The following is a 27,069-nucleotide window of genomic DNA, read 5'->3' on the forward strand; positions in this document are numbered from 1 at the left end:
GGATTGTGTTTGTATGTACTGAAATGGGCATTTAGCGTGAGTTTTACAGCGCATGTAGAACACTCCATAAAGATCATGTGTGGGACACTAGAAATAAGCTTAACACATTGTTTTCATGTTGGGAATTGAACCTGGATGTTGCTGTGATGAGCGACTGCTTTAACTACTGGGCTAGTATGGATGAAGTTTCAGCATCAACTGTCACTGTGAGAATTGACAAAAGCTAAAAATAGCAATACACTACGAACAATGCTGCTTATGGCCAAATGATGGTACTGTAAGGAGCCTCGGCAAAAAAACAAGTTATATCACTGCATCAGTGCATGGCTTGGATATATTCCATTTTGTGTGTCTCACTTAGATACAACAAACTAGCTCCAAGTAAAAACACTTCTCTTAAAAATATTTGGTCATAATCGATTCCAGTGAGGACTGATAATAATTTGAATTCATGGTGGGATACAGTTCGATTCACTGCACTGCATACGTTTAGATTGGTCAGGTCTCGTTTGTCGTATTAATCAGCAATGTTCCAGGTGTAAGGTATCGGTGTGTTAATAATGGAGTCGGGACCAGACACCCATTGCCATGCTTGCCACAAAAGGCTACTATGCTTTGTAAGAGGCGACTAACGGGATCGGGTGGTCAGGCTCACTGACTTGGTTGACACATGCCATCGGTTCCCAGTTGCGCAGATCGATGCTCATGCTGATGATCACTGGATTGTCTGGTCCAGACTTGATTATTTGATTACTTGATTAGTTGAGCTGTTTGGGTACTTTTGGACTGGAATTGGAGCTATATAAATGTTTTCATGTTGATGATGATGATGATTATTTACAGACTGCTGCCATATAGCTGGAATATTGCTGAGTGCGGTGTAAAACTAAACTCACTCACTCACGCAGACACCCATTGAATTCATGAGCAACTATCTAAGGAACTGGGACACATGCATCACGCAAAGCTGAGGTCTAAAACACTTAGTCACTTCCAAAACACGTTCAGATTGCTGAAGACCAATTCTAACCCAGATCTTTATGAGGTGAGTTACCTTGCCAGGAATCAAGATCTGGATCCCTCAAGTGATAAGTCTCATCGAAAGGTAATGGTTTTGTTTTGAAGCCGGTTAGATACTGAAACTACCCGGAAGATTTGGACAATGTATTCCATTTATTGATTATCATGTCAATGAAAGAATTGTCTGGTCCAGACTTAATGATCTACAGACCACATTCATGTAGCTGGAATTGTGCTGAAAACAATGTTAAAGGTGAGGTGAGGTGAAATTGGGTTTTACATCGTGCTCGAGAATATTTCGCTCATATGACGACGTGCATGCGTGTGTATGTGCGGCTGCTTGTACTAGCCCAGACTTAAGCTGGTTTTATAGTGCTAGCCCACTGAGATACCATGCCGCAGTGAAGCATGAATACCCCACTCAGACACATTATACTGACTCCGAGCCGACCAGTCCTTGTTGTACCCATTAATGCCGAGCGCCAGGCAGGGACCAACAAGTACCATATTTTAACATTTTTTGGTATGACGCGGTCGGTCTCCGTGCGGATGCTCTAACCACTACACCACGGAGGCAGTCGAAAACAATGTTAAAGCAGATACAGAAACGAAAAGGTGAGTGAATGTTTGAAAGGTTTTATTGTATGATACCCGGGACATGGCATCTTGGTGCTCTCTAAGGCCATCTTTGTGGTATTGAAAGTATCACAGACAATAGGAAAATGAAAAACAGTTGAGATGGAGTAGAATGAATTTGACAATAGCACCAATGCTAGATTGACATTGTCACTCTCCAACAAAACCAAGTATACAAAGCTTCAACAATGACAGAATGTCCAGTTACAACATAGGTTTCAGATCTGTATTAGAAATATTGGTCAACACTGGCTTAACATTTCCCCAAATACCCACTGAAATAACAATACCATAATAATTATTATTATTACTCCGCACCAAGGGTCAAGGCAATGTTGGGTGCCATCAGGATTCTCTGTGATGGTGGTGGTGGTTTTAATCTTTTTAACAGCTAGGTATGTATAATGCCTGAATCTGTGACATGATTTTTCTCTAGACAAAATATATTAACTTGTTTACCCCTCAAATGGCAGTTGATATGATTGCAGTTGATAATTTTGTTTCATTTTTTAAATTTTTGTTTGCTCTCACCTGTACTTCAGCGAAAATTATTCTGAACAATACAATTTCACATGTATCTGGCCTGAAGACAACATAAAGTTGGACCCACTTTTGTGACTTATGATTTTTTTAAATTATCAGACTCAAGACCTTATCCTGTCGAAATTAGACACAAATCACTAAGATGAGGTTCTGAGATTGCTCAAGAACAAAAAAAATTATGTATTAATTTCTTGGCCAAATAAATATTGATCCCTTTAATTTAAAGTTTAAGCAATTTACGTCCAAAGCTGAAGAATTTTGTCTTAAATCTGAAAACTGAAGTGCCATTACCAATAATTCTTGATGCTGGTAAGAAAATATGTGAAAAACAAAATGGCCGCTTAACCTCCATCTTGTGTCAGCTTGAAAAGATATTCATGAATATGATACATTGCAAATTACTCTCATTCATTCACACATCAAATTCTATATAATCATAACACAACTTCAGCATGGCAAAACAGGAATAAATAGAACCAGAACACACTAAAAAATATGTGGAGAGGATAGGCAAAGTGAGAGCATATACACAAGTAATGGAGTATACTGAATGAGACAGTGTCAAGTTCTCCTATAAACGGAGAAAATACATGTACATGAGACACTCAGATCCATTGTAGGACTGGGATCTATTGAAGGTTCTTGGATATTGGGTATAGTTCATGTTTCTACAAGAGAGACATTACATACACCTTGCACTTTTAAAAGTAAAGAACGAAACCCTGCTATGACTTAACACTATTGAGGGTTCTTGGTTATGTTTACATTTTTACAAGAAAGAATTTACATATTTACCATGGAATCTTAAAGGTAAAGACAGAAATAAAGTGTCTGTTTCTTACAGACATTCGTCCAAAGAGTACATTTCTAATATTTTTCTTAAAAAGTCATAAATAAGAACCTGTTTTTAATTGTCATTAGAAGTTACTGAAAATTAGGCCAGACCAATTTTATTTCTTGTGTTACGGATTTATGTCCTCAGAAAACCTAAAGACAGGAGGGAAAAAAACCCAAGTCACCAGTCAAAGTAATATTCCTTTTAAATACTAGTGTATATGGGGCAAAAAACAATCTAAAAAACATTTCTTTTAAGTCTACATTTTTGGCCAATAAAAACATTAGAATTTTGATTTTGGAGCAGGGAAAATTAATTTTTCTTTTCTTTTCTTATTGTTGAAAACAAGAAATAAAATTGGTCTGGCCTTAAGAAAGAACTTCAACCCAAAGCATGTGTGACATTAATGTTATCATACAATTTTACCATGAATTTGCCAGTATGTCACTTATACAAATACACACCATTAATCCATTCCACAAAGATATATTGATGACAAAAAATAGGGGAATAAAAAACTTGGAAGCATACATTTGGAATGAAAATTTTCTATGTAGCCCCAGACAACTAGAGATTATTTACCAATGTAAGAAAATCAACACCACATATGGTGATATTTTTGTAGACATAAAGTTATTTACTGGACTCTACAGTAACCAGTACATCATTAGTCAACATCAGCAGGATAAGTAAATATATTGATCCCTATCAACTCACAATGAAAATATACACATTGTTTAGCTGTAGTGAAGATTCGGTTTTGAAATACTCTGTGAACAACTTGGTCCTATAACCCAACCAGAGGCACCGTATCTAATCCACGGATCCCAAATCAGAAAATACATATATTTTAATTTGCCATACTTTTCCATCTCTGGTAGATTGGGAAAGAAATTGACAGAAATATAAAAATCAAACACCAATTAAAGACAAACCTTATTAAGACATGATCTTCTTGTTGAATCTTAACATCCTCTACTTCAAACAGTTATGATTGTTGTTCAATTTCTCTAGCTAAACTGCCAACCAACTGACCAAACATCTTTATTCCACATTAACATGTACTACTCAACAGAATTGAAAAGAAACACCTGATTCTTTTCTGAACAGAATTCAAGAAAAGACTTTTCACAAGACTCTAGTCAGTCTGTCGTGGGTATTTGATCTCTTGAGCAGCATATACTGAGTAATAGAAAAATTACAAATTTATCAATAATTTACCTGATTTAAGCTATTTGGTTAACAAACATTTGTAAACCATCTTATCAAATGTGAAACCTTATGAGCTACCTAACACATGCACCTGTGCAAACAACTATTGAAAAGTGGTGCCTATTATTGATGCATTCATGCATAAAGTGCATGTAAAAAGACTTAAACATTTGTGTCTAACTAACCCTTTTTTCCACACAACAAAGATTGTTGAACACAATACCTCTAAGCTTTATTTACCAAACATCACCAATTGTGTTGTGTGTAGTTTGTCATGCAATGTTGGGCTTGAATCATCAAATTGTGTAAAATTCAAGATCATGTGCACCGGTTCTTATTACAACCATGGATAATTAATTTATGTAAAAGTCATGGCATAGTTATGAGAAATCTGAGGTATTTAATATTAGAGTAATTTATGTATCTCTAGTTCAACTTTGAAAATTCATAGGACCAAGGTGCAACCTGGTTTAGTCTGGTGCATGGTTTTCATATGAACTTGCACCATGTGCAAGCTATATTAAGTGCAAGTTAAACTGAGTTCTTCAAAGCTCTGGAGCTTGGTTAAACATCAGACTGATGTAAGTGAACGAAGTACGAACTGAATGGTATGAGAAACATTAACATGTCCTTCACTAGGGCTGGCTATAAAGATCGATAATTGGAAATATCGTCGATAGGAAAAAATAGTAAATATTATCAATATGAAAATTGTATTCTTGATAATATCATACATAAACATTTGGGGTAAAACAAAGATTTAATTTATTCATCAGAGCTACAGATAACTCTTTGGGTCATTGAGTTATGTACTCGCTTGTGTTCATCTCATTTGGGTATCCTAATTTTCATTTGAGTAACCAAATAAATTGTACTCACTTCACTCAAACTCAATTGGGTACTTTGCCATTTTCCATTAATTTTAAAAATATAATAAAGTTTAAATGTTAGTGTTTGTTATTTATATTTGATCTTTAATATGAGAAACTATAAGAAAGACTGCAAGATGTCACGTTCATGTCCAGAAATACAACCTCTCAGTATATCTAAGTTATTTTATCTATCCACTGGTACCCAAGCTAAGATTGACATTTTTGTGTGTACGCATGTAAGATCTCATTTATTGAGTATTTACAAAAATTCAAGCATACTTGTACACAACAGACTTAATAGGAATTGAGTTTTCACATAAATATTTGCATAATTTACGCAGATACGCAGCTTGTCTGTACCTCTGATTCATACAATACACAAAGTTAGGACTACATTCATGGGCTGCTTCTATCTTATGTCCAGGACAGTGTTTTGTTAGTAATTCATGCATAAACATATCACCACTCATGTGATGTGAAATATCGTCATCTGTTTCAGACATTTTGGCTCAAAGTTACTGCTCCGATATTTATCAATAATCGACTATCAATCTCTATGAGCTACATCGACAGCCAGTCCTATCCTTCACGGTGCCTGATACACCTTCCACATCCTATGTACAGATGCCAAAACGGTGTACTGGGTTCTGAACACACACTCATAGGGTAGACAATGCATGACATGATAGCTAAACTTATTAAGTCATAAAAGCTTAAGTACAGTATATTGCAACATTCTTCAAATAAACATGAGGTGTTGAGGCTCTCTAGATATGAATGTAAGTGAAACAATTCACCCATGTTAAACCTAACCATATGATACTGTATTTGTCATAATAAGCGACCGAGTTGATGAGAAAAAGTGACAAATGAGGCATTTATTTAGGAGATAAACAAACTGTGTTTGGAAATTAGAGGAAAATGTTAGACCGAATTGATAGTCTCTAAACTTAATTTGAAACCAAACACGTAGCGTGAGGTTTCAAATGGTTAATTTCACATAGTCATGGTGGAATATACCATGTACATGTTAAATATGTTTTCAGAGATAGAATGGTAGTCAATAAACTTAGCTCAAATATTGATCAAGCTAAAAATTTACTTTTGATGCAGTGTAATTATAGACGCCATCTATGAGGGGATCTCAAGGGGTATATGTTCGGATGTACCCTTTATGGAACACTACTGCTTGCTCCCTAAAATACCAGCTAGCATTTGATTGTAAGGTACGTTAATGAAAATACGTATATGTACCATTTCATACCATAAAAACTGTCGGTCATAATAGAGGTGCTTATAAGATTACGCCAAGAATTTTGTCAGGGTGCTTACTATGGCAAATACTTGCTTTCTTTTGCTACACTTTTTCTGAAATCAGATTTCATAATTTAATAAAAATTATAATTCAGACAAGATAATGAAAGATCAAGTTTGATATTCCATATCCATAGTTATTATAATGTATTAACAGAAAAATATAGCTTTACCTTTCCTAAATATTATTACAAAAGATGTTGTCCCTCTGTCTTGAAGCTATTGCAGTCAAATCATGAAACATGACGACATGTAATACTAATATACTGGGTGTATCTTGTCAACATGAGTAGATGTGAGGTGTGACAAAGTGCTGCCCTGACTAATATCTTTGTAAGGCATATTAATGTGCAGTAGCATTCTAGAAATCCTACTCCTCAACTGTGGGTCACGACTCAGTAAGACACCACGTTAATCTCGACAGCAATGTTGACAGTGTAATCTTCTGGATTAACAAATCTCTTCAAAAATCATTTCTTAAGGAACAAATGTACTCTGTATTTCTGTCAAAATGAGCCTGACGCGATATTTATTAAAAAGGCGGGAGAATGTCTTGTTTGCTAGTTGGAGTGTAGCTGAAATTCCTGCACTAAATATACCCATATATCACTTGCTTGATAAATGGTGTTAGTACCTACGCTGAAAAGTCACACTCATTGCAATAAAAAAGTTGACTGTCCATAGAATAGTTTTCCTTCATCTTTACAACTTCTAAAATGCCTCTCAAAGAAGATATTGGAATATAATAAAGCATATGATTCTGTCAATTACAACATGTTACACATTAAGACTTCTAATCTAATGTTTATTGAAATGCTCTGATAAAAGCAATATGGATGAAACACTGATGTGACTATAAATTTTAACTGACTCACTCTGATCGAAGCTGGGTATGTCAGTTAGTGTATTCACAAAATGGTAATAGAATAATTTGGTCCAACTGGTTGATTTCCTTGTAGATGTTTCATGGTTTATATACCCAGTGTCCTTACACTTCCCTGAATACATATCCACTGGAAGGGGAAGCATTGACTGGCCAGTGTGTCTGTTCTAGTCAAGAAATAAAACGAGACTGTTTATAACTGATGGTCATAGGGCTGGGACGGGTTCAAATATTGTTGGTTAAATAAATAATGTACACATATCGTAATTCTTGCATAAATATATCATCACTAATCGGTGATGTGAAATCTGCTGTTTGCATATTTGCTGAAAGTTAATTCTCTGATATTTATTGATCAGTAGGCATGAAACGGTACGCTCTTAACACGGTATGTATGTATTGCGATACAAGGCCTTCGTTTTGGTCCGTTTTCTGTTCAGTATATGAGAACTTACTTCCGGGAAAATAACGTCCGTCTAGCAATGAAATGCATAGATTTTGACAAAATATTCAATTTCTAGACATTTTAGAAAAGGTATAAAAAGGTTAATAAAATGATGGTACGAAAACCGAAACTAAAGAATTTTTGGATTACATTATGGCATACTGAACCGAAGACAAAATACCGCAGTTCTAATAATACTGCGGTATACCGTTTCACCCCAACTGATCGATATTCAGTTAATCATTATCATTCTCTATGACGTGTATCGATAGCCAGCCCTGTATCACAGCAAGGTGGAGAGCAGACGGTCACAGAGCTGTAGCTCATGCTGCAGGTGTTGTCAAGGGAGACACTTTGTGTGATGTAAGCTGACCTCTCATTGGTCTGAACAACCTGTGGCTCCCTCTCACCAGTCTGTCACTTGATTCATTGCTTGAAACTAGCAACAAAGCAGACGATGTATTCACAGGTGATATGGAACATAGCCTATACAAATCTTTGAAGTATTCATGATTGGGTGATTTGAGTAGAATATGAAGTTCCGGTGAACAGAAATATAAAAATATTACCTCACAAACCTTGCCTTAGCCTGTAAAAGTTTAGGATGGCAATCTGTGTACACCAACTCCTAAAAACTCCCCTAATAAATAACACGTCCCAGAAAATTCAAGTCTCATATGCTGTCACAAAAAAGAAATGATATACAATAACTCATCACTGACATACGTCAACCTATGTGCCCTGTTATGTATGAACCTGAGGTGGCGCCACCAGTCTAAGGTAACACTTCGTTCCTCATTCTTGCTTTCTGGAGGATCTGGGTGCGTTTCCGTCTCTCCATTGCCCGGTTGCTGACCGTCTGCTTGAGGGCAGGAAGGGTGACATTGTCTCGCTGAATGTAGGCTATGTCTGGCCTGGAACATCAAAACAAGAGGGATGAAACTGTAAGTTTTCTGTTGCATGCTTTTAACAATACTCTGATATACTTAAGTTGGCGAGTGGCAGTAATCCTATGTCACGACTATGTAATGTTTTTAAGTCATAACTATTTGGGTTATTAGAGCCTAGAGGTGGAAGTGCCCACTTATCACGTTCAAAGTTAGGGTTCAATAACCTATATGAGTACAATGTGTGAAGCCTATTTCTGATGTCCCCAGCTGTGATATTGCTGAAATATTGCTAAAACGGTGTAAAACCATACTCACTCACTCACTCATCACTATGATGAGTGAGTGAGTTTATTCTACGCAATATTTTATGCACTCAGCAATATTCCAGCTATATGGCGACAGTCTGTAAATAATCGAGTCTGGACCAGACAATCCAGCGATCAACAACATGAGCATAAATCTATGCAACTGGGATACATTGACATGAGTCAACCAAGTCAGTGAACCTGACCATCCGATCCAATACATGTTCCAAGAGGGTGTTCATGATTTCAGATTTTATAAGTTTACATCACATCATATTGATCAGGCTGGAAAAATAAATATTCTAGAAATTGTAAACATGTATTATCAAACTTCTTGGAGCTATTATAAGTGTTTACATATCGCTTCACTAGTGAGTGAGTGAGTGAGTGAGTGAGTGAGTGAGTGATTGAGAGTGAGAGTGAGTGGAGTGAGTGAGTGAGTGAGTGAGTGAGTGAGTGAGTGAGTGAGTGAGTGAGTTTTACACTTCTTTGAGCAATATTCCAGCAATATTACTACATGGTACACCAGACACCATGGGCTTCACACTGTCTACCCATGTGGGGAATCGAACTCAGGTCTTTGGCATGATGGGCGAACGCATATACCACAGGGCTACCCCCCCCCCCTCACTTCACTAAGGCAATGAGAACAGTTACAGTAAAACAAAACAGCCATTTAAGAATTCACATATGTATCTCATAAACATTGTCCCTGACTAAATTCAACTTACAGTTTTCTAGTTGGGTGTTTGAAGGGTATCCTAGGTAGTGCTGACTTGCTGTGTGAGTCATGTCCACTTCCATCTTTCATGTCATCCTCGGCGATGTAGGCTTTGGCGAGAAGGTAGGCATCGGGTGTCCACTTGTGTGAATACAGGACATCACGGAGATCAGACTTCAAACTCTCCAGCTGGAAAACACAAACGATAAAATAACTGTAGCCTTGCTCTCGGAATTATAGCTAGTACTGCTTGAACAAGAAAACAAGTTTATTTTGTTTTACTTTTATGTCAGTTTTATTCACTTCCAATCAGTTTCCACTAATTGGGGCATCAAAAGTCATTGAGGATTATGATCCTTACTATATAAGAGTTCAGTGAGGATTGTTGTCATTGGGCTTTTACCTTAGGCCAGCAGACTAGATTTGTTTGTTTGTTGTTTTAATACTGCAATATTCAAGCTATATGGCGGCGATCTGTTGATAATCGATGTTCGACCAGACAATCCAGTGATCAACAGCATTAACATTGGATGTCAATCTCAACGGCACATCGTATTATCAATCTCAACTCCCTGGGGAGTATACACCTCTTGCAGCCACTAGGCGCACCGAGTTATTGTGGCTTTCAACTCATCCTAACGAAGTACCCCTCCACAGCTGGGTGGACTGGGACACATAGTCACAGTATTTTATCCAAGTTCACTGCACATTGCTGTACCCACACCTAGGTGATCGCACATATTCATGTGGCCACCATCTGGTCATATACCAACGGATTCGTGGGTTCTTTTAAGTGCACAGGGTTGTGTACTGTACACTAGGGGTTGTGACAACACTGAAAGAGTCTGCACACAAAGTTGACTCCAAGGCCTTTTACACCCAGTCACAGGTGGGTTCGATCCTGACACCTCAACCTCGCTGGATCACAAGCCTGGCGCCTTAGCCAGCTCGCCCACCGCACATCACAATCAGTCAAGTGAATCGGATAATTGACTGAGAAGAGCACTAAATACTATTTATATTCTCTGTATTTGAAGTGATTGACCTTGATTACAGGGAGGTAATAAGACTGAAGGTAAACATGCCTCATGTGCTTGTTGTTCATTCTGCTGCTGTAGGTGACGAATGACACCATGACTCTCTGCCAAGGTCAGAGGTCGTGACCCCTTCTGTAAGAGGTTGATGGAGGGGGGACTGGGTTCCCCAAGCTGGCTGCTGGGCCCGACCTCCCCACCCTGGTTTATCTGGGTCTTCATGTTCTCCACAGCAGCTTGTCTGAAACAGAGAGTATGGAGTTTGACCTTGACCTTGACCTACAAATCTTGAGGTCCAGGGGACCCAGTTATTTTTAATTTATTTCAGGGTCCTTACAGGAAATATGAGGGTCCTGTAAATGATTGAATTATGGATTTAATAATTACTTGTAATTACAGAATCTTTTTACTGCACGTCAAGAAGTTAGTAAGACATTAATTGTTGTGCAAAATCATCTTCCTGGTCTATTTTGTGTCCATTCCATATATTTGTGCAAACTGCAAAATTCTGTCTAAATGTCTGGTTCATCTGTTTAATCACAGAGTCCAGGCCACAGCGATGGACTAGGAATTCAAGTTATGTGTGTTTCACATTTAACTGTATTCCACTCATGATAGTGGAAGTCTACAACAAAAACAAGAATATGAATCTATCCCCTTGCTTTCCAGCAAGATTTCAAGTCTGAGTGTTGAGCAGAACATTTTAAAGAATGGATATATAACCATGCTTAACATCATATCAGTGGAATTTAACACATTTCATGACTTATATTTTTTTTTAACTGGGATACAATCTTCATGTCCCTTCACTTGGAAACTCATCAGCTTGGCACAGAGTCTATCTGTACATTGACTTACTGCCTCTTGCGCTGCTCCTCGGATTGTTCCAGTAACTGGGTGAGATACGTGTTCCGGTTCCGCGTCTCACGCAGCGCATGCTTCAGCTCCTTGATCTCCTCCTCCAGGAACACAACCTTGATCTCATCCAGCTTCTCCTCTGTAACACAAGGTAACAGTGTCAGGGCAATGTAACACAAGGTAACAGTGTCAGGGCAATGTAACACAAGGTAACAGTGTCAGGGCAATGTAACACAAGGTAACAGTGTCAGGGCAATGTAACACAAGGTAACAGTGTCAGGGCAATGTAACACAAGGTAACAGTGTCAGGGCAATGTAACACAAGGTAACAGTGTCAGGGCAATGTAACACAACCTTGATCTCAAACAGTGTCGTCCAATGTAACACAAGGTAACAGTGTCGGGGCAATGTAACACAAGGTAACAGTGTCAGGGCAATGTAACACAAGGTAACAGTGTCAGGGCAATGTAACACAAGGTAACAGTGTCAGGGCAATGTAACACAAGGTAACAGTGTCAGGGCAATGTAACACAAGGTAACAGTGTCAGGGCAATGTAACACAAGGTAACAGTGTCAGGGCAATGTAACACAAGGTAACAGTGTCAGGGCAATGTAACACAACCTTGATCTCATCCACAGTGTCAGGGCAATGTAACACAAGGTAACAGTGTCAGGGCAATGTAACACAAGGTAACAAGGTGTCAGGGCAATGTAACACACAAGGTAACAATGTCAGGGCAATGTAACACAAGGTAACAATGTCAGGGCAATGTAACACAAGGTAACAGTGTCAGGGCAATGTAACACAAGGTAACAGTGTCAGGGCAATGTAACACAAGGTAACAGTGTCAGGGCAATGTAACACAAGGTAACAGTGTCAGGGCAATGTAACAAGGTAACAGTGTCAGGGCAATGTAACACAAGGTAACAGTGTCAGGGCAATGTAACACAAGGTAACAGTGTCAGGGCAATGTAACACAAGGTAACAGTGTCAGGGCAATGTAACACAAGGTAACAGTGTCAGGGCAAACACAAACGCTAAAGCAGGGGTGGAAATAACCCATTGCCCGACGCCCGAGTCCAGTGTGTTTTTTCTGTCGGGCAAGCAAATTTGTATATCACACTGTACCGGTGTCCAGTTGACTTTCCAATATTAATTATGTTGTTTATTTTAAAAATCAACAAGAAAACGGACGGTATAGTGGAGAAATTATCAGGGCAAGTAATTTTACATGTGCCACTGTACCGGAGTACACTAGCAATTTTAAAGTTATTTCCACCCTGTAAAGATGAAAGAGGAATGTACCCCAATGTGAGGGCAATGTTACGCCAGGGCTTGCAGTATCTGATTAATGTGACACAATGATGGTGGTCTGTAAACAAGCAAGTCTGGGCCAGACAATCCAATGATTGATATAATGAGCATCGTGCTTGGAAATGAGAAATGATGTCATGTACTAGCCAAGTCAGAAAGCGTGTTATTCGCCTCTTACGACAAGCATTTCTAACCCCGATCTTCGCTGTGAGGTGGGTCAAGAGATGAAAATTGTAAGGCTCCATAATACACTGCCTCCATTAATAAGCTGCCCAGCTGTGATATGACTGAACACAGTTTGAAGCAGCATTCATCAAATCTCAACCCAAAGTCATAATCTGCTGAAACTGGGAGTTAAACCCCCTGAATAACACAGCCTTGAAGTCAAGGGGGCAACTCTGCACAGACTGAGAAAATACACAACAAGGGAATAAATGTCACTGATAACCATGGTAACCAATTTGTGCGAAACACAAAAGCCTCCAAAAACAACTAAATCATCTTATCAATAAAAAGAGATGAAATTATAACTGAAGGTGACACTTTCTATATTCTTCAAGATTATAGTAGAATAGCAAGTTCTCCAGGAGTATACACATCTTTGAAATATTAATCAAGAGCAGGTAATATATCATTTTAAACAGACCCCATAGATTGACATATTGCACCTACCCCTCGATCTGACCGATTCCTCTTCCATCTTCGACTGAAGAGAATCGGAGGAAGAATCTGAGAGAAACAAATGTAGGTTACACTCACAGACTATCAAAAGCCCTGATGAACATGAATGATCCCCATAAAACATATTTTTATGACTTGCTTCATGGCCTCCCAACCCCAAATGACGAGTAAGTAAAACTTTAACATTGCATTAGCTTTATTTCAGCCAAACAGTTACAGCAGTTATGTGAGAGAGTGAGTTTAGTTTTACGCCACACTCAGCAATATTCCAGCTATATGGCGGCGGTCTGTAAACAATCGAGTCTGGACCAGACAATCCAGTGATCGACAGCATGATCATCGATCTACGTATAAGTGGGATCCAAGTCAGCGAACCTGAACACCCGATCCTGTTCGTCGTCTTACGACAAGCATGGGTTACTGAAGATCAGTTCAAACCCGGGTAGCAGAGGTCACACTGGTATGCAGCGCTGACTATCAACGATTACAAGGATTGATTATCGTTCACATAACATCTATTATCAATAAATGTCGGTGAAATAACTTCGAGGAAAAAGGTCATGAAGAAAATTTCATGCCACTGGTGAGGGTGCCACATCATCAGTATGCATGAATACAAACAAAAACAGCATTCTGAGCATAATTTAGGACCTTCCCATAACGCAAGACATAGCTTTGTGTGATGTATGTGTAAATGTTGTGGGGGTGGTCCTGTGCATAGAGCCCAGGTCACAAATCAGTTGATGTTAAGCATCATTGGGCGCTGAGAGTCCTTGGATGGGTGATCATGTTTGGCAGCTTGACACAGGAGAGTTTCTAGGACTTCAGTGCTGCCTCACAACGAAGCACATGTGATACATGTGGTCTCACCATAGGCAAATGAGTTTGTTCAAAATTGTCTCTGTTCACCCAGCAGAAAATGGGTACCAAGTGGGATAAGTCAGGTGACTATACCCTTCTAGTGCCTCACATTTCGCCAGTAAGTATAATGTACAATCATCATTAAGAAACGTACCAAAGCATACAACTTTATGGATAACAACTTCTTGTTTATTGCATAGAGTCATGTTATGGTGTAGATTCTTACACCATTATCAAGTTAAAAGGGTTATCCATAAGGTCTTATGCTTCATTATTGTTTCACCAACTTCTAAAATGCTGATCAAACAATTAAGAAACATACCTTTGTCTAGATTATTTTCTTCTTTTGATTCCATCTTCTTTTCACTTCTTGAAGGCCTGCTCTGCTTCTGGCTCATTATTATGCGGAACTGGAGATCTGAAAGTTAGAGGTACAATGATACACTGGTTTTACGATACTATAGGTATCCTGATACATTGGGTGAGATATGATTCGTGTGCTGATATTAAAACTACTTTTTTGTTTCAGAACTTTGCTGCAGGTGAATCATAACCCTGAATTATTTGTTTTCAGAACTGCCAGATTGAAAAAAGGATATTGTTATGCCGAAAAATACAGGCTAGAGGGCGCTGTGAATGTTATGCTATTCATAGACAGCTGGGAAATACCAAGACATTATAGAGTAAGGTACAGTCCGTTTGATTTCATTTGAGACAGATGAATTGCTCACAAACACAAAATCTAATAATTGCAACAAAACCAAATTTTGCCCAGTCACATGAAATTGACAGATCAACTCTGATGACTTGTTTCATAATTTGGACACCTGAAAAAAAAAGTTGTTAAACAAACGATCATTATTTTGTTGTCACTTTTTGCTATTTTTCACGAGGGGGGACAACTTGCTGGTGGAACAGACATACAGTTAAAAAGATAAGGGTATATCCTCAGTCTACCCGTTCATATTACACATAGATGGAATGGTGCTGAGTGCGGTGTAAAACTACACTCACTCACTCACTATCACACACAGAGATTACGATAGATACCGTTTGTCTTACAAGTTGTTTCAAAATGTACCTAAAGAGAAAGCATTTTGAAACCAGTTAGCAGGTCGAACCGAACCACGCCAGCTAAAAAGGGCTGCAAAGGAGGGTGCTGCCCCAGAAGAGCACCATCAACAGGGGTGTGGAAAGTGGAAATAGCGGTGGAGTAGCCACGAATGGTCGAAGCCGCCAAGCCTTCTTCCAAACGAGCTTGCAAAATCTCCAATACTCTGACCAAATCCGCAGAAAAGGGATCTGCAATCCCCCAATCTGAACACCAGCGTGCACAGCGGGACCACCTATCCTCATATTGAACGTTTGTCGAATCCCGCCTCAAAGCCAGAATTGTGTCTGCAACTGCTGCAGGAATTCCACGTGCTTCGAAGCTAGACCTGACAGAGGCCAAGCCACCCACTGAATCCTTGGATTGGGGTATGGCGCGCCGTTCTGAGTGATAATGTCCGGTCGCAAAGGTAATAGAACAGGAGGCTGAGCCAGAAACCTGAGAATTACCTGAAACCAGCTCTGTGACGGCCATAGCGGTGCCAGTAGCACAAGAAGCCGAGGCGGCTGGGAGAGGACCCGGGGAATGAGGCGGAAACGCCCACAGCACCTTGCCCGTCCAATCCAACAGGAAGGCGTCGGAAGCCAACGCCCTCTGGTCCGGTATTCGAGAGCAGAACACGGGTATCTGATTCGTCCCGCTGGACGCAAACAGATCAATCTGGAACGATCCGTGCCGGTCCAGCATCAACTCGTGCGGGGCCATGATACGGCGAGAGAGAGCGTCTGCTCGCATGTTCTCCAGCCCCGGGAGATAAACAGGAAGCACCTGACAGTCGCACTGGCCGCACCAGAGGAGAAATTCCAACGTCTCCCGAAGGAGCGCTAGGGACACCGTGCCGCCTTGCTTCAGGATGTACGTCATGGCCGTACGGTTGTCCAACTGAAGACGAACCATCTGGCCCTGAACATGCTCCCGAAAGTGCTCGAAAACCAACCGCACAGCTCTCAGTTCTAAGACGTTGATGTGAAGGCGGGCTTCGGCTTCGGATCAGAGTCCGGACACCGACAGACTGCCCAGAACACCCCCTAGCCTGTCAGGGACGCATCTGTTTGAACTGTAAGAGCTGGCGTCGGGATTTCCAAAGGGACCCCCTTGGAGAGATTCCCGACATTGGTCCACCACTGAAGGTGAGGAGGACTGTGAGACATTTCTCCAGATCCTCCGAGTGAGCCCACAGACTCGCTAAAGCTTGCTGTATAGGGCGCCCGCCACACTACAGAGATTGTTGCCGCCATATGACCCAGTAGATGGAGCCAAGTCCGCGCTGGTGCCTGGGGCTGGGAGAGGAACAAAGACACCATCTCCCGTACTCTGGTGACCCGGTCGGGCGACTAAGAGACAAGACCCTTGTGAGTTGTGAACCGCGCCCCGAGAAAAACCAAGTCCTGGGTGGGTACCAGTTCGGATTTCTTGAGGTTTATGATCCACCCCAGCCGAACTAGAATGTCTATCACCGTGTGGGTAGAATCTAGGCTCGCTGGCTGAGTTACAGCGCTGAGCAACCAGTCGTCTAGGTAAGGGTAACAACGCCTTCCTTGTGACCTTGTGAGGGTAGCCAGCACTAACATGACCTTGGTGAACACCCTGGGGGCAGTGGATAAGGGGAGCTCTGTCAATTGGTAATACATCCCGTCGTAAGAGAACCGGAGGTACTGCTTGAACGATGGATGAATTGGCACATGTAGATACGCATCCTTAAGGTTGATCGACGTAAGCCAATCGCCGGGCTGTACAGAGGAGGTCACCAAGCAAAGTGTCTCCATCTTGAAGGATGGAACCTCTTGCATGCAATTCAACCCCTTGAGGTTGAGAATGGGACGGAACCTACCGTCTTTCTTCGGAAGGAGGAAGTACGTGGAATAAAACCCCGCCTGTTCCCCGCCCGGTGGTATGCACTCTATTGCAGACTTGTTCAGCAAAGCCTGAACTTCGTCTCACAGTATACCCGCCTACCGGACATGATGGCACCGGAGTGCGACGTATGGGGGGCCTCGCTTCCACAGTGGTAGATGGCCGCCACTGACGGTGGATAGAACCAAGTGTTGCTGGTAGCCTTCTCCCACTCCGGCAGGAATAGAGAGAAGTGGCCCCCCACTGGGACGTGTGGTAAGAGGGCGTGAGTGGTCCCCTGCAGATGAACTGACTGGGACGGACCCACGGCGACAGCCTGCAGGTTTAACGGGAGATCGGGGCAGACCCCCCGCAACTGCGAAAAGGCTGCTGGGAGCCAGACGAAGAGGCCTGCTCCTTGCCCTTACCTTTGGCGGGACGGCTCCTCTTCCTACCTCTACCCAGTGGCCAAAGCCAGCCGGCAGACTCGGGTGTAGGCTGCGCCCCGGATGAAGAATCCGCTATGGGAGCGCGAAACCCGCTGTTGCTCCAACAAGGCCTTAGAATAGAGCAAGGCCAGAACCCGAGTCCCTGCCTGGCGCTCGGCATTACTGGGTACAACAAGGACTGGTCGGCTCGGAGTCAGTATAATGTGTCTGAGTGGGGTATTCATGCTTCACTGCGGCATGGTATCTCAGTGGGCTAGCACTATAAAACCAGCTTAAGTTTGGGCTAGTACAAGCAGCCGCACAAACACATACACACACATGCACGTCGTCATATGAGCGAAATATTCTCCAGCACGACGTTAAACCCAATTTCACCTCACCTCACTCATATCAGCTATCAAGTGGCATTTACATATGTTCATATGTCAATGAATACTTGGGAATAAAAAATGCATGAAACATTTGATACATTCTGTTTCATGTAACACAGCAGTTTTATACAGGATTACACATTCTTCATACATTCATAATTCAACACAATACTTGAAGTATGAAAAGCTGAAGACTAACACATTTTGTTTCTTTCCGTATTTGTTGTTTGATGGGGAAACCAGCAATATTCCAGCTATATGGTGGTGGTCTGTAAATACTCAAGCCTGGACCAGACAATCCAGTGATTGACATCATAAGCATCGATCTATGCAATTGGGATACGATGACATGTGTCAACCAAGTCAGCAGGCCTGACCAGCTTATCACGTTAGTCACCTGTTATGACAATCGGGGCCGTGGGGTAGTTTAGTGGTTAAGTCACCGGGTTCAATTACATGGGTACAATGACAAAGCCCAGTGATGTTGCTGGGCGTAAAACCAAACTCAGTCAGTCAGTGTTATGACAATCAAGGGTTGCTGGAGACCAATTCTATCCTGGATCTTCAGGTTTCTAGCACTTGAAATGAGTGGGAGGTGAATAGGGGTGAGTGGGAGGTGAATAGGGGTGAGTCAAGGTTGGGGAGATCGTAACGGGAGACTTTCCATAATTGCTTAAATTATGACACTTAGACAGTTTACACTATGGCTAATTTTCTCTGTTTGTGACATGAAGACAAGATGAAGCCCAGAGGCTAACTGTAATAGTCAGTTAGCATGCTGTCTATGACAACAACAAATGACTTCCCTCGCTGTTCAAACATATCCCATTACACCAGTGATACGCTTGTCACTCCTCCATACATAAACTCTCTGCATACACATTAAGATCCGATTACTGCATTCACCTCAATATATGTACTGAGTGCTTCGAAAATTGACAAAGGGTCACATATTAAAATCAAAAAAATTCACAATAAGCTGAAATTGCTTTTGTAGATCAAACAGAAGATATAGTAGGGATATTTTTGTCGGGGGTGTATATTACAGGTAATATCGTACTCCCTATATGAACTGAAAAGCTCCTCAATAAAGATGAGCGTACCTCCTCAGGCTCTGTTTCCACAGAGGCATTAAAGCTATATTTTACATTGTTGTATGTAAACACAAAGTAAAAATACCTCTTGAATTATAAAACCACAAGTATTAAACATTTTTTAATCCCTATTTTGTACGAAGTAGCAATCTTTGTTCAAAATGTGCTGGTAAAGTGCTGTTATTAATCCTAGATAAATCTCTGCAATGATCATAAATTATAAGAAACTTGATTTCACTGAAAAATAAACAACTGGCTATATTGGACAGCAGGGTAATGTCTCATACGAGTTGTTATTAGTGATCATGAATTATTAATAACTTGAACACAGCTCCTGACAGTCTGACCTCATTGAACGGAACACTATCTGCATACATTAATATAGGTACATAGACTGGAAGATCACACAATAGCTCTCTCAGGGGACCAGTGTATAAGTGAATTATTAATGCTTGGCAGATGCTGAATGGGATTGTCAGATATACCCCGCAACGCTTGGATAACATTTGCTGTTAATATGAGAATCAAGAGAGATTGCTTTTAACTGTACATTTGATGTTTAAGAGGACCTCGGTTTAAGTTGATTTTCAATATGGCTTCTGGTAGGCATGTTTGATTTGGGATCAAAATGTTTTTATGATTCAATAAGTTGAGGTGATTGCAAAAGTGAAATAGCAAAAATCAATTAGAGATAAAAGTGTGACATTTTCACATTGATTTATTAATGTACTGACTAGTGATAAAATTAATTATTCTAAATGTGTGTTGATTGAAATTACCTGTGTACGCCTGTAATTAATCAATTTAATGCTAATTAGTTACTAAGGCAGATCCATTAAATGTTTCAAAATTAATTTTCCGTCTTTTCAGTCAATTATTGTTTATTGTTGAATCCTAATAAATGCAATAATTTCTGTGAATCATTAATTTAGAAGTCATAGATTTTACCAAAACAGTATCAACATTAAGTATTGCCATAAACAATGATGTCCAAGATGAAATGGGGCTGTGGGGTAGCCAAGTGGTTAAAGTATTCGCTGACTTTGTATCCCTATTGTGTAGATCGATGCTGATGATGTTGATCACTAGACTGACTGGTCCAGACTTCAATAAATTACAGACAGCTGTATAATAAATACAATTGCTAGAAGTGAGGCGTTTAACAAACAAATGTTGGGATTGTGAGTTAAAACCATTGTTCATAATATCAACCACTTGATTGAGTGAGTGAGTGAGAGTGAGTTTAGTTTTACGCCGCACTCAGCAATATTCCAGCTATATGGCGGTGGCGGTCTGTAAATAATCGAGTCTGGACAAGCAATCCAGTGATCAACAGCATGAGCATCGATCTGCGCAATTGGGAACCGATGACATGTGTCAACCAAGTCAGCGAGCCTGACCACCCGATCCCGTTAGTCGCCTTTTACGACAAGCATAGTCGCCTTTTATGACAAGAATGGGTTGCTGAAGACCTATTCTACCCCAGATCTTCACGGTCACGTGATTGTCTTGTCCAGACACAATCACTTACAGACCACCATCATATAGAAGGAATTTGTCAGAGTGTGGTGCTCAACAATAAACATATATATACCACTCACACTTTGCTAAGGATCACAAAAATTCACAACTTTACTTAAACGTAGATTCATAATTTGAAATTGTATCCATTTAAAACTGGATAAATAATAATATGGTAACCCCTCTTTAGGCAAACAGTCACTTTAATTTAACCTAATGCACTTGAGACATGAGTAGCCATAAAATGGTTTTCATGGTACCAATCAACCATTTTGCAAATCATGGAACGAGTCACTGACAAGTACACAACACCTGTCAATAGCAGGTATGGGATCCACAAGATGAAATGACATACTGAAACCTAGGATCCATGCTTACAATAAAGTTAGATATTTTATATCAAATTTGACCCCACATCATAGTTTTCTGTTGAATCCATGATTTGATCCTTAGCAAAGTGTGAATAGTATATATAAAATCAAGATAATAATTGGTAACATTTGTTCCTGATTTGTTTTAACATATGCACAGAAATAAACCTATAAATATCAGATCAGATATTGATGAAATTGATTGTGCTGAATTCAAAAAGGATCAATTTTCAGTTAATCAGTACATGTTAACAATAGAAAATGCATGTAGAGAAGAAAATTGCTCTTCTAGCCTTAAAGTTGAATCCAAGTCACAATAAAAACTAGTAACCACAAACCAATAAATGTTTACGAAAGTTCTAACTTGGAAAAATAAGTTGTATTGCTGACAAGTAAACATGGTAAGTCCCTGATGATCGACAGAAATGTTCAATCAATGTCGACATAAGAATCTCGATGAATAAAATATCTGAAACTTTTACGATCTTGAAGTCAGACATCAATTTTGAGCTTTGCACTATTGACCAAAAGCATCCCAACATCAATGGTGGCAAATTACACATTGTGCCCATGTGGGGACATCAATTTTGAGCCTTGTGATCTTGGAAAAAATGCATGTGCACTTATGCAATAGGGGTGAAACGATACATCAGACCGTGTATCAGAGTTGTCATGTGGCTAAACAATACACAACGTTTCAGCAGCTTCCAGTCCACTAATGTCACACTGCATTGTCCTGGAATGTGGAGGCTGAGTGGGTAAGATTGCTGACTTTGTGTGCAAGTGATTAGGTGCCTGATTCTGAGAGTGTGGGCTCAAATCCCCAATGGGACTCAACCCAACAAAAGTACTAGAATCTGTACTTTACTGAGAAAGTGTAACCCCAAATATAACATGTCACATTTGATCACTTTCTAAATTAGCATTGTGTATTCTGGGCTCCAGATAACTTTGTGGGGGGTATGGGTGTACTGAGACTTCATTTTGAAAGTGGAGGTGTACTGAGAATTTTGAAGGAGTACTGAGTACTACTGATTGATAAATTCCTCCACTAATTTCATCGACCTAAAATCGTGTCTGATCCCGATTAATGTAGACCAGGCTTTTTTCCAAAGAAACTTGTTATTTGTGAGCAAGTTCAGTGACGTTTAGAGTCTCCACGAAGTTTCACACAATCTATAGATTTCTGTTGTGATGTGGTTTTGTTAGTTATAATATTAAACAACTTTTCAGCTATTAAACTTTAGTTCATATATGGCGAAGAAATAAAGAGAAATTAATTTTGGTTTGTTGTATATTTCACAAAGTGCTCACTTACAAGATTACATAATCACTCAGAGTCTATACTGTAAAAACTAGTGTGAAGTTAAGAATAAAGACAGTTATACTATAAGGATGAATATTTAATTCTAATGTGGGAACTAACAGATATTTGCTGCAGACTTGGTGCTATAGGTCACCCTCTGTGGATGTCTAAATAAACTGTTCCACTGTTTCAATACAAGTTACATGGATGAGAAACATTAGTGAGTATTGAGCTTCCCAAACTGTACCCAAGTGGACTGACTGACTGAGTTTGGTTTTACACCGCTTTTAGCAATATTCCAGCAATATCACGGCTGGGGTCACCAGAAATGGGCTTCACTCATTGTACCCAAGTGGAATAAAAACAACGGCTTCAGTGTAGTCTGATGGTTTATAAATAAGAAATGGATGATCATGTTTATGTCAGACTGCGTCGCACTGGTAGGCTTGCTACACCACTGAAATAATAACAAGTTTACTTTTTAATCGGAATTGGTATCTCTTTGCAGATCACACAACCAGTACATCTGTAACCTGGCAACAGAAGGACCAGGATGTAGACTGTGTTGGTAATGTGCTATTCCTTCATTCAGGGCAATTACACAGACCAAAAGTTTTGACCTCTGTTTCTGCAGAATCTATAATGTGGTCTTATTACTGTTGAAATGCAGCTCACCTCTACAAAACCGCAACATTAGTGGAATTTTATGAGTTGGAATTTCTTAACACCAATTCGGGAATTTTTAATGTCATTTGTTGCAGAATATCAACCTTCACTGCAGATCTAGAAAAATCCATGTTTTACCCAACCCTCAAGTCTGCAACTGGGTCACTTCGGTTCAGAAGTCCAAAACACCATTGCATCACCACCATGTCAGTGGTCAGTAAGGATACATTTTGCGATTTAAGCTTTCACCCAGGATAAATTTCTTGGACTTATTTCTGTAGTACCCCCAGTCTGTTTCACCGTGAGACACTAAACCAAAATGTACCAAGCAGTGTGAAATCAACATGAGACACCAGGTCGTACGGAGCTGGTCGCATCATAGAACATCTCTCTATCCTTGAACCGCATTATTTTCACTTTCTCCCTCCCCTTTATGCAATACCAAAAGCCTTAATGAAGCAATTCTTGATTTCCTCAGGTTCCTGTCCAGTTTAAAAGACATTGTTTGTTTCTATCAAAATTTGTATTTTCAAAACCTAAGTGTGAGTTATAGTATCCCATATGATAACATCTCTTCAGGGGTGGAAATAACCCATTGCCCGACGCCCGAGTCCAGTGTTTTTTTCTGTCGGGCAAGCAAATTTGGATATCACACTGTACCGGTGTCCAGTTGACTTTCCAATGTTAATTATGTTCTTTATGTAAAAAATCAACAAGAAAACAGCTGGTATAGTGGAAAAATTATCAGGGCAAGTGATTTTACATGTGCTACTGTCCACCGGAGTACACTAGCAATTTTAAAGTTATTTCCACCCCTGCTCTTCAGCACTCATCAGAGACTTGGAGAATAGCAAGTTTCAAAGAATTATGAATACTCTGTTCCAAATGAATTAATTCAGTAGCCCACAGGCAAACTATTAAAATAGCATGTGATGGTGGGGATCATTCATACCGCATCTTATACATACCTTTATTTTCCCTCTTTAAGGCATCGATTTCTTCATGTAAGCTCCTTAGCACCTCTTGATGTTGCCGTTTGAGAAAAACCAAACTCCTCTCCAGATACTGTGCCCGTTGTGCCGGGTTAAGCTGTTCGTTCATCTCCAGACTCCCGTCTTCCTCGTCACCTTCACGTTTCATTTCCATGCTTGGTTGTATTTTGTCTTTAACAAACGGTTTTGGGTATCTTCGCTTTATCCAGCGTGTTGACTCTGGACCACTGGGGGTAATTGTTCATAAGATGGGGGTAGTGGGTCATGGCAAGGTCGTTGACCTTCTCCTGCACAAACCCCTGCTTCAGCATCCTGGCTTTTAGGAAGTAATTCTTGGAAATACAGGGTTCTTTATATCACCTCATCTGAAAAACAGAAATAAAGATAAAAAATATCCTGGGTTGAGTGAGTGAGTGAGTTTGGTTTTTATGCCGCTTTTAGCAATATTCCAGCAATATCACGGTGGGGCACACCAGAAATGGGCTTCACACATTGTACCCATGTGGGGAATCGAATATGGTGACAAGTGAACGCTTTAACCACTGGGCTACCCCAGCGCCCCTCCTGGGTTGAAGGAAGTATTGCTTGGAAATACAGGATCCTTCATATCACCTCATCTGAAAAACTGGGGTAAAAAGGATAAAAATATTCTGGGTTCTTTATATTATCTCATAAGAAAAATTGAAAAAAGGATAAAAATACTTGCATGGGGCATGTGCACTTGCACTTAAGCAAAATGTATTTCTCTTCCATAAATATTCAACTCCAGGGGGCGGAGGGGTAACCTAGTGGTTAAAGCGTTCACTCAACATGCTGAAGACCCGGGTTCGATTCCCCAATACAATGCATGAAGCCAATTTCTGGTGTCCCCAGCCGTGATATTGCTAGAATATTGCTAAAAGCGGTGTAAACCTAAACTCACTCAACTCCAGGCAAAGAAATATTTTCATCTTTTCACACTTAAAGATGTTAAGTTGTCCCTTAAATTTGAATTTTAAGTTTACCAAATAGAATGATAATTTAGATTCATCATCAAACTAGGTGAATGTCATTTCACCAGGACTAGATAATACACTGTTATTATTGTGAATTTAGTCATTGGTCATACAGATTGGTCATACATGTTTTCGTTCCTGAACACCCACAGTTATTTCAAGACACATATTGTGCATTACTTCTATTCACATGTTCAACATTTTCCAAATGAAATTCTTCAAAGGCACTTAGAAGTTGGTGTAGTAATGCAAGACAAATCTTATGGATAACAACTTCTTTATTTGTTTGTCCACAACGTTTCTGAGCTAGTTCTTGCCCCTTCTTCAGGTGGTATAAGATTTGCCTTGTATTATCCAAATGTTTTTGTGTTTATTTATGATCTCATAATATAAACATTGTCAGGGTTTACATATTGTTTTAAATATTATATCCTGCCATCCACAATTTGGTGTCACTTATGTTGTCACAAACTTCTCCTGTCAGTACATTATATAGACTTCTATGATAATGCAAGATTTTATAATAACTATATGGAGAATGTCTTCTGCCTTGCACAAGTTCTATAAACACCCTATAATAAATAATAGCATGCTATCATGAAACAAACTTGTAAAATTAGTTTACCTACCTATAAGGGCCTTTACTACATTGCAAATGTTGAAATATGACTACAGATTAATCATGTAAATATTTAGTGATATACACCTCTTCACTATTGAAGTCATATACATGATATACTTATGCATATGAAACATTATAAAGTATGAGTTGGCAGTGATAAGAAATTATGTTAATAATTCATCCAACATTTACATTCATGTTGAGATTGTTGATAGCTGACATGCTTTATAAAACCAAACAATAGCATTTATATTTACTGCACAATTATGACGGAATATTTCGGTATAAAATAATAGTATTAATTGATGTTATTAGTGCCGATTTCAACAGCATTCCACAACATAATAATACTGATAGGAATGTTTTTTTATAAAATCAATTATACTCATTGCTTGATATTCAGTGTCATGTATATTTAACTGCATTATTTTATCCTGTGACAGAATTGACACATTCATATCACAATTCAACAGGATTAAGCTAGCAAAAGTTGCATTCAAATATACAAAAATACAAATCTCATTTGTGGACACGAAAAGAACATAAGATCCAACGAATGACGTGCAAATGATATGTTACAGTGTCACAGTATTTTTTTATACCAATGCAGTAACAGTGTTGTGTTATTGTCCATAGAAACTGTACTCACTCTCAGAGTGTGAACGAATATCCTTTCCAAATATTATGCCAGTTTCATTTCAAAACACAACCATATAACGATGCAGGTGCCATATATCATGCGGTGTTTAAGTAGATGACAACGTCCATTGTTCGACTTCAAGAACCATTTTGTTATCCTTCCCCGTCACGGACAGTCAGCGATATTGGCAAGCAGAGGTGCTCAAAGGTATGTGTGGGAGCTCATTGATATGCAAATATATGAATGACTCGTGGTTTCTATTGGACACATAATTTCGAGCACCTGTTAGTTCCGGATTTCAATATTTCAATACGTGACAGTATAAGTGCTAAAACCTAGAAACATTTCAACCAACTGCGATCAGTCGTCATACCTTGTCCTCAAATGCGTTTTGAGATCTAATGAATACAACATCCACCACTTGTCAAGGCCGTTGTCAATGACTCTTCCGACATATTTGTGAGGGTAGATAACTCTTGATTCTTTCTAAACTAAAGTGATCATGTCAACGTCCCAAAATGAAACATAACATATGACAATTTAATTTATATAAATCGAACAAATTATATTTGATGGAAAGACATAGTAATACTTGATAAGTCAAAGCACCTACACCAAAAAAGTACACGTCTGCCGGGCACTCGTCATTGTTTACGGAAGTAGATTACGTCCC

General features: G+C 39.6%; 1 protein-coding gene across 1 annotated transcript; it reads right to left on the reverse strand.

Annotated features, from left to right (window-relative positions):
- Positions 1–5,493: 5,493 nt before the first annotated feature.
- LOC124253999 (coiled-coil domain-containing protein 74A-like) lies at positions 5,494–27,060 on the reverse strand. The gene is given in 9 exon segments (XM_046687855.1): positions 5,494–8,674; positions 9,687–9,865; positions 10,762–10,951; positions 11,569–11,707; positions 13,556–13,612; positions 14,748–14,843; positions 24,116–24,335; positions 24,337–24,504; positions 27,010–27,060. Coding segments are annotated over 8 exon segments (1,134 nt in total). The 5' UTR covers positions 24,451–24,504; positions 27,010–27,060; the 3' UTR covers positions 5,494–8,535.
- Between the last annotated feature and the right edge of the window lie 9 nt (positions 27,061–27,069).

The sequence above is a fragment of the Haliotis rubra genome, unplaced genomic scaffold (genome assembly GCF_003918875.1).
Source record: "Haliotis rubra isolate DU_JTF1 unplaced genomic scaffold, ASM391887v1 Scf1148, whole genome shotgun sequence".
Taxonomy (NCBI): domain Eukaryota; kingdom Metazoa; phylum Mollusca; class Gastropoda; order Lepetellida; family Haliotidae; genus Haliotis; species Haliotis rubra.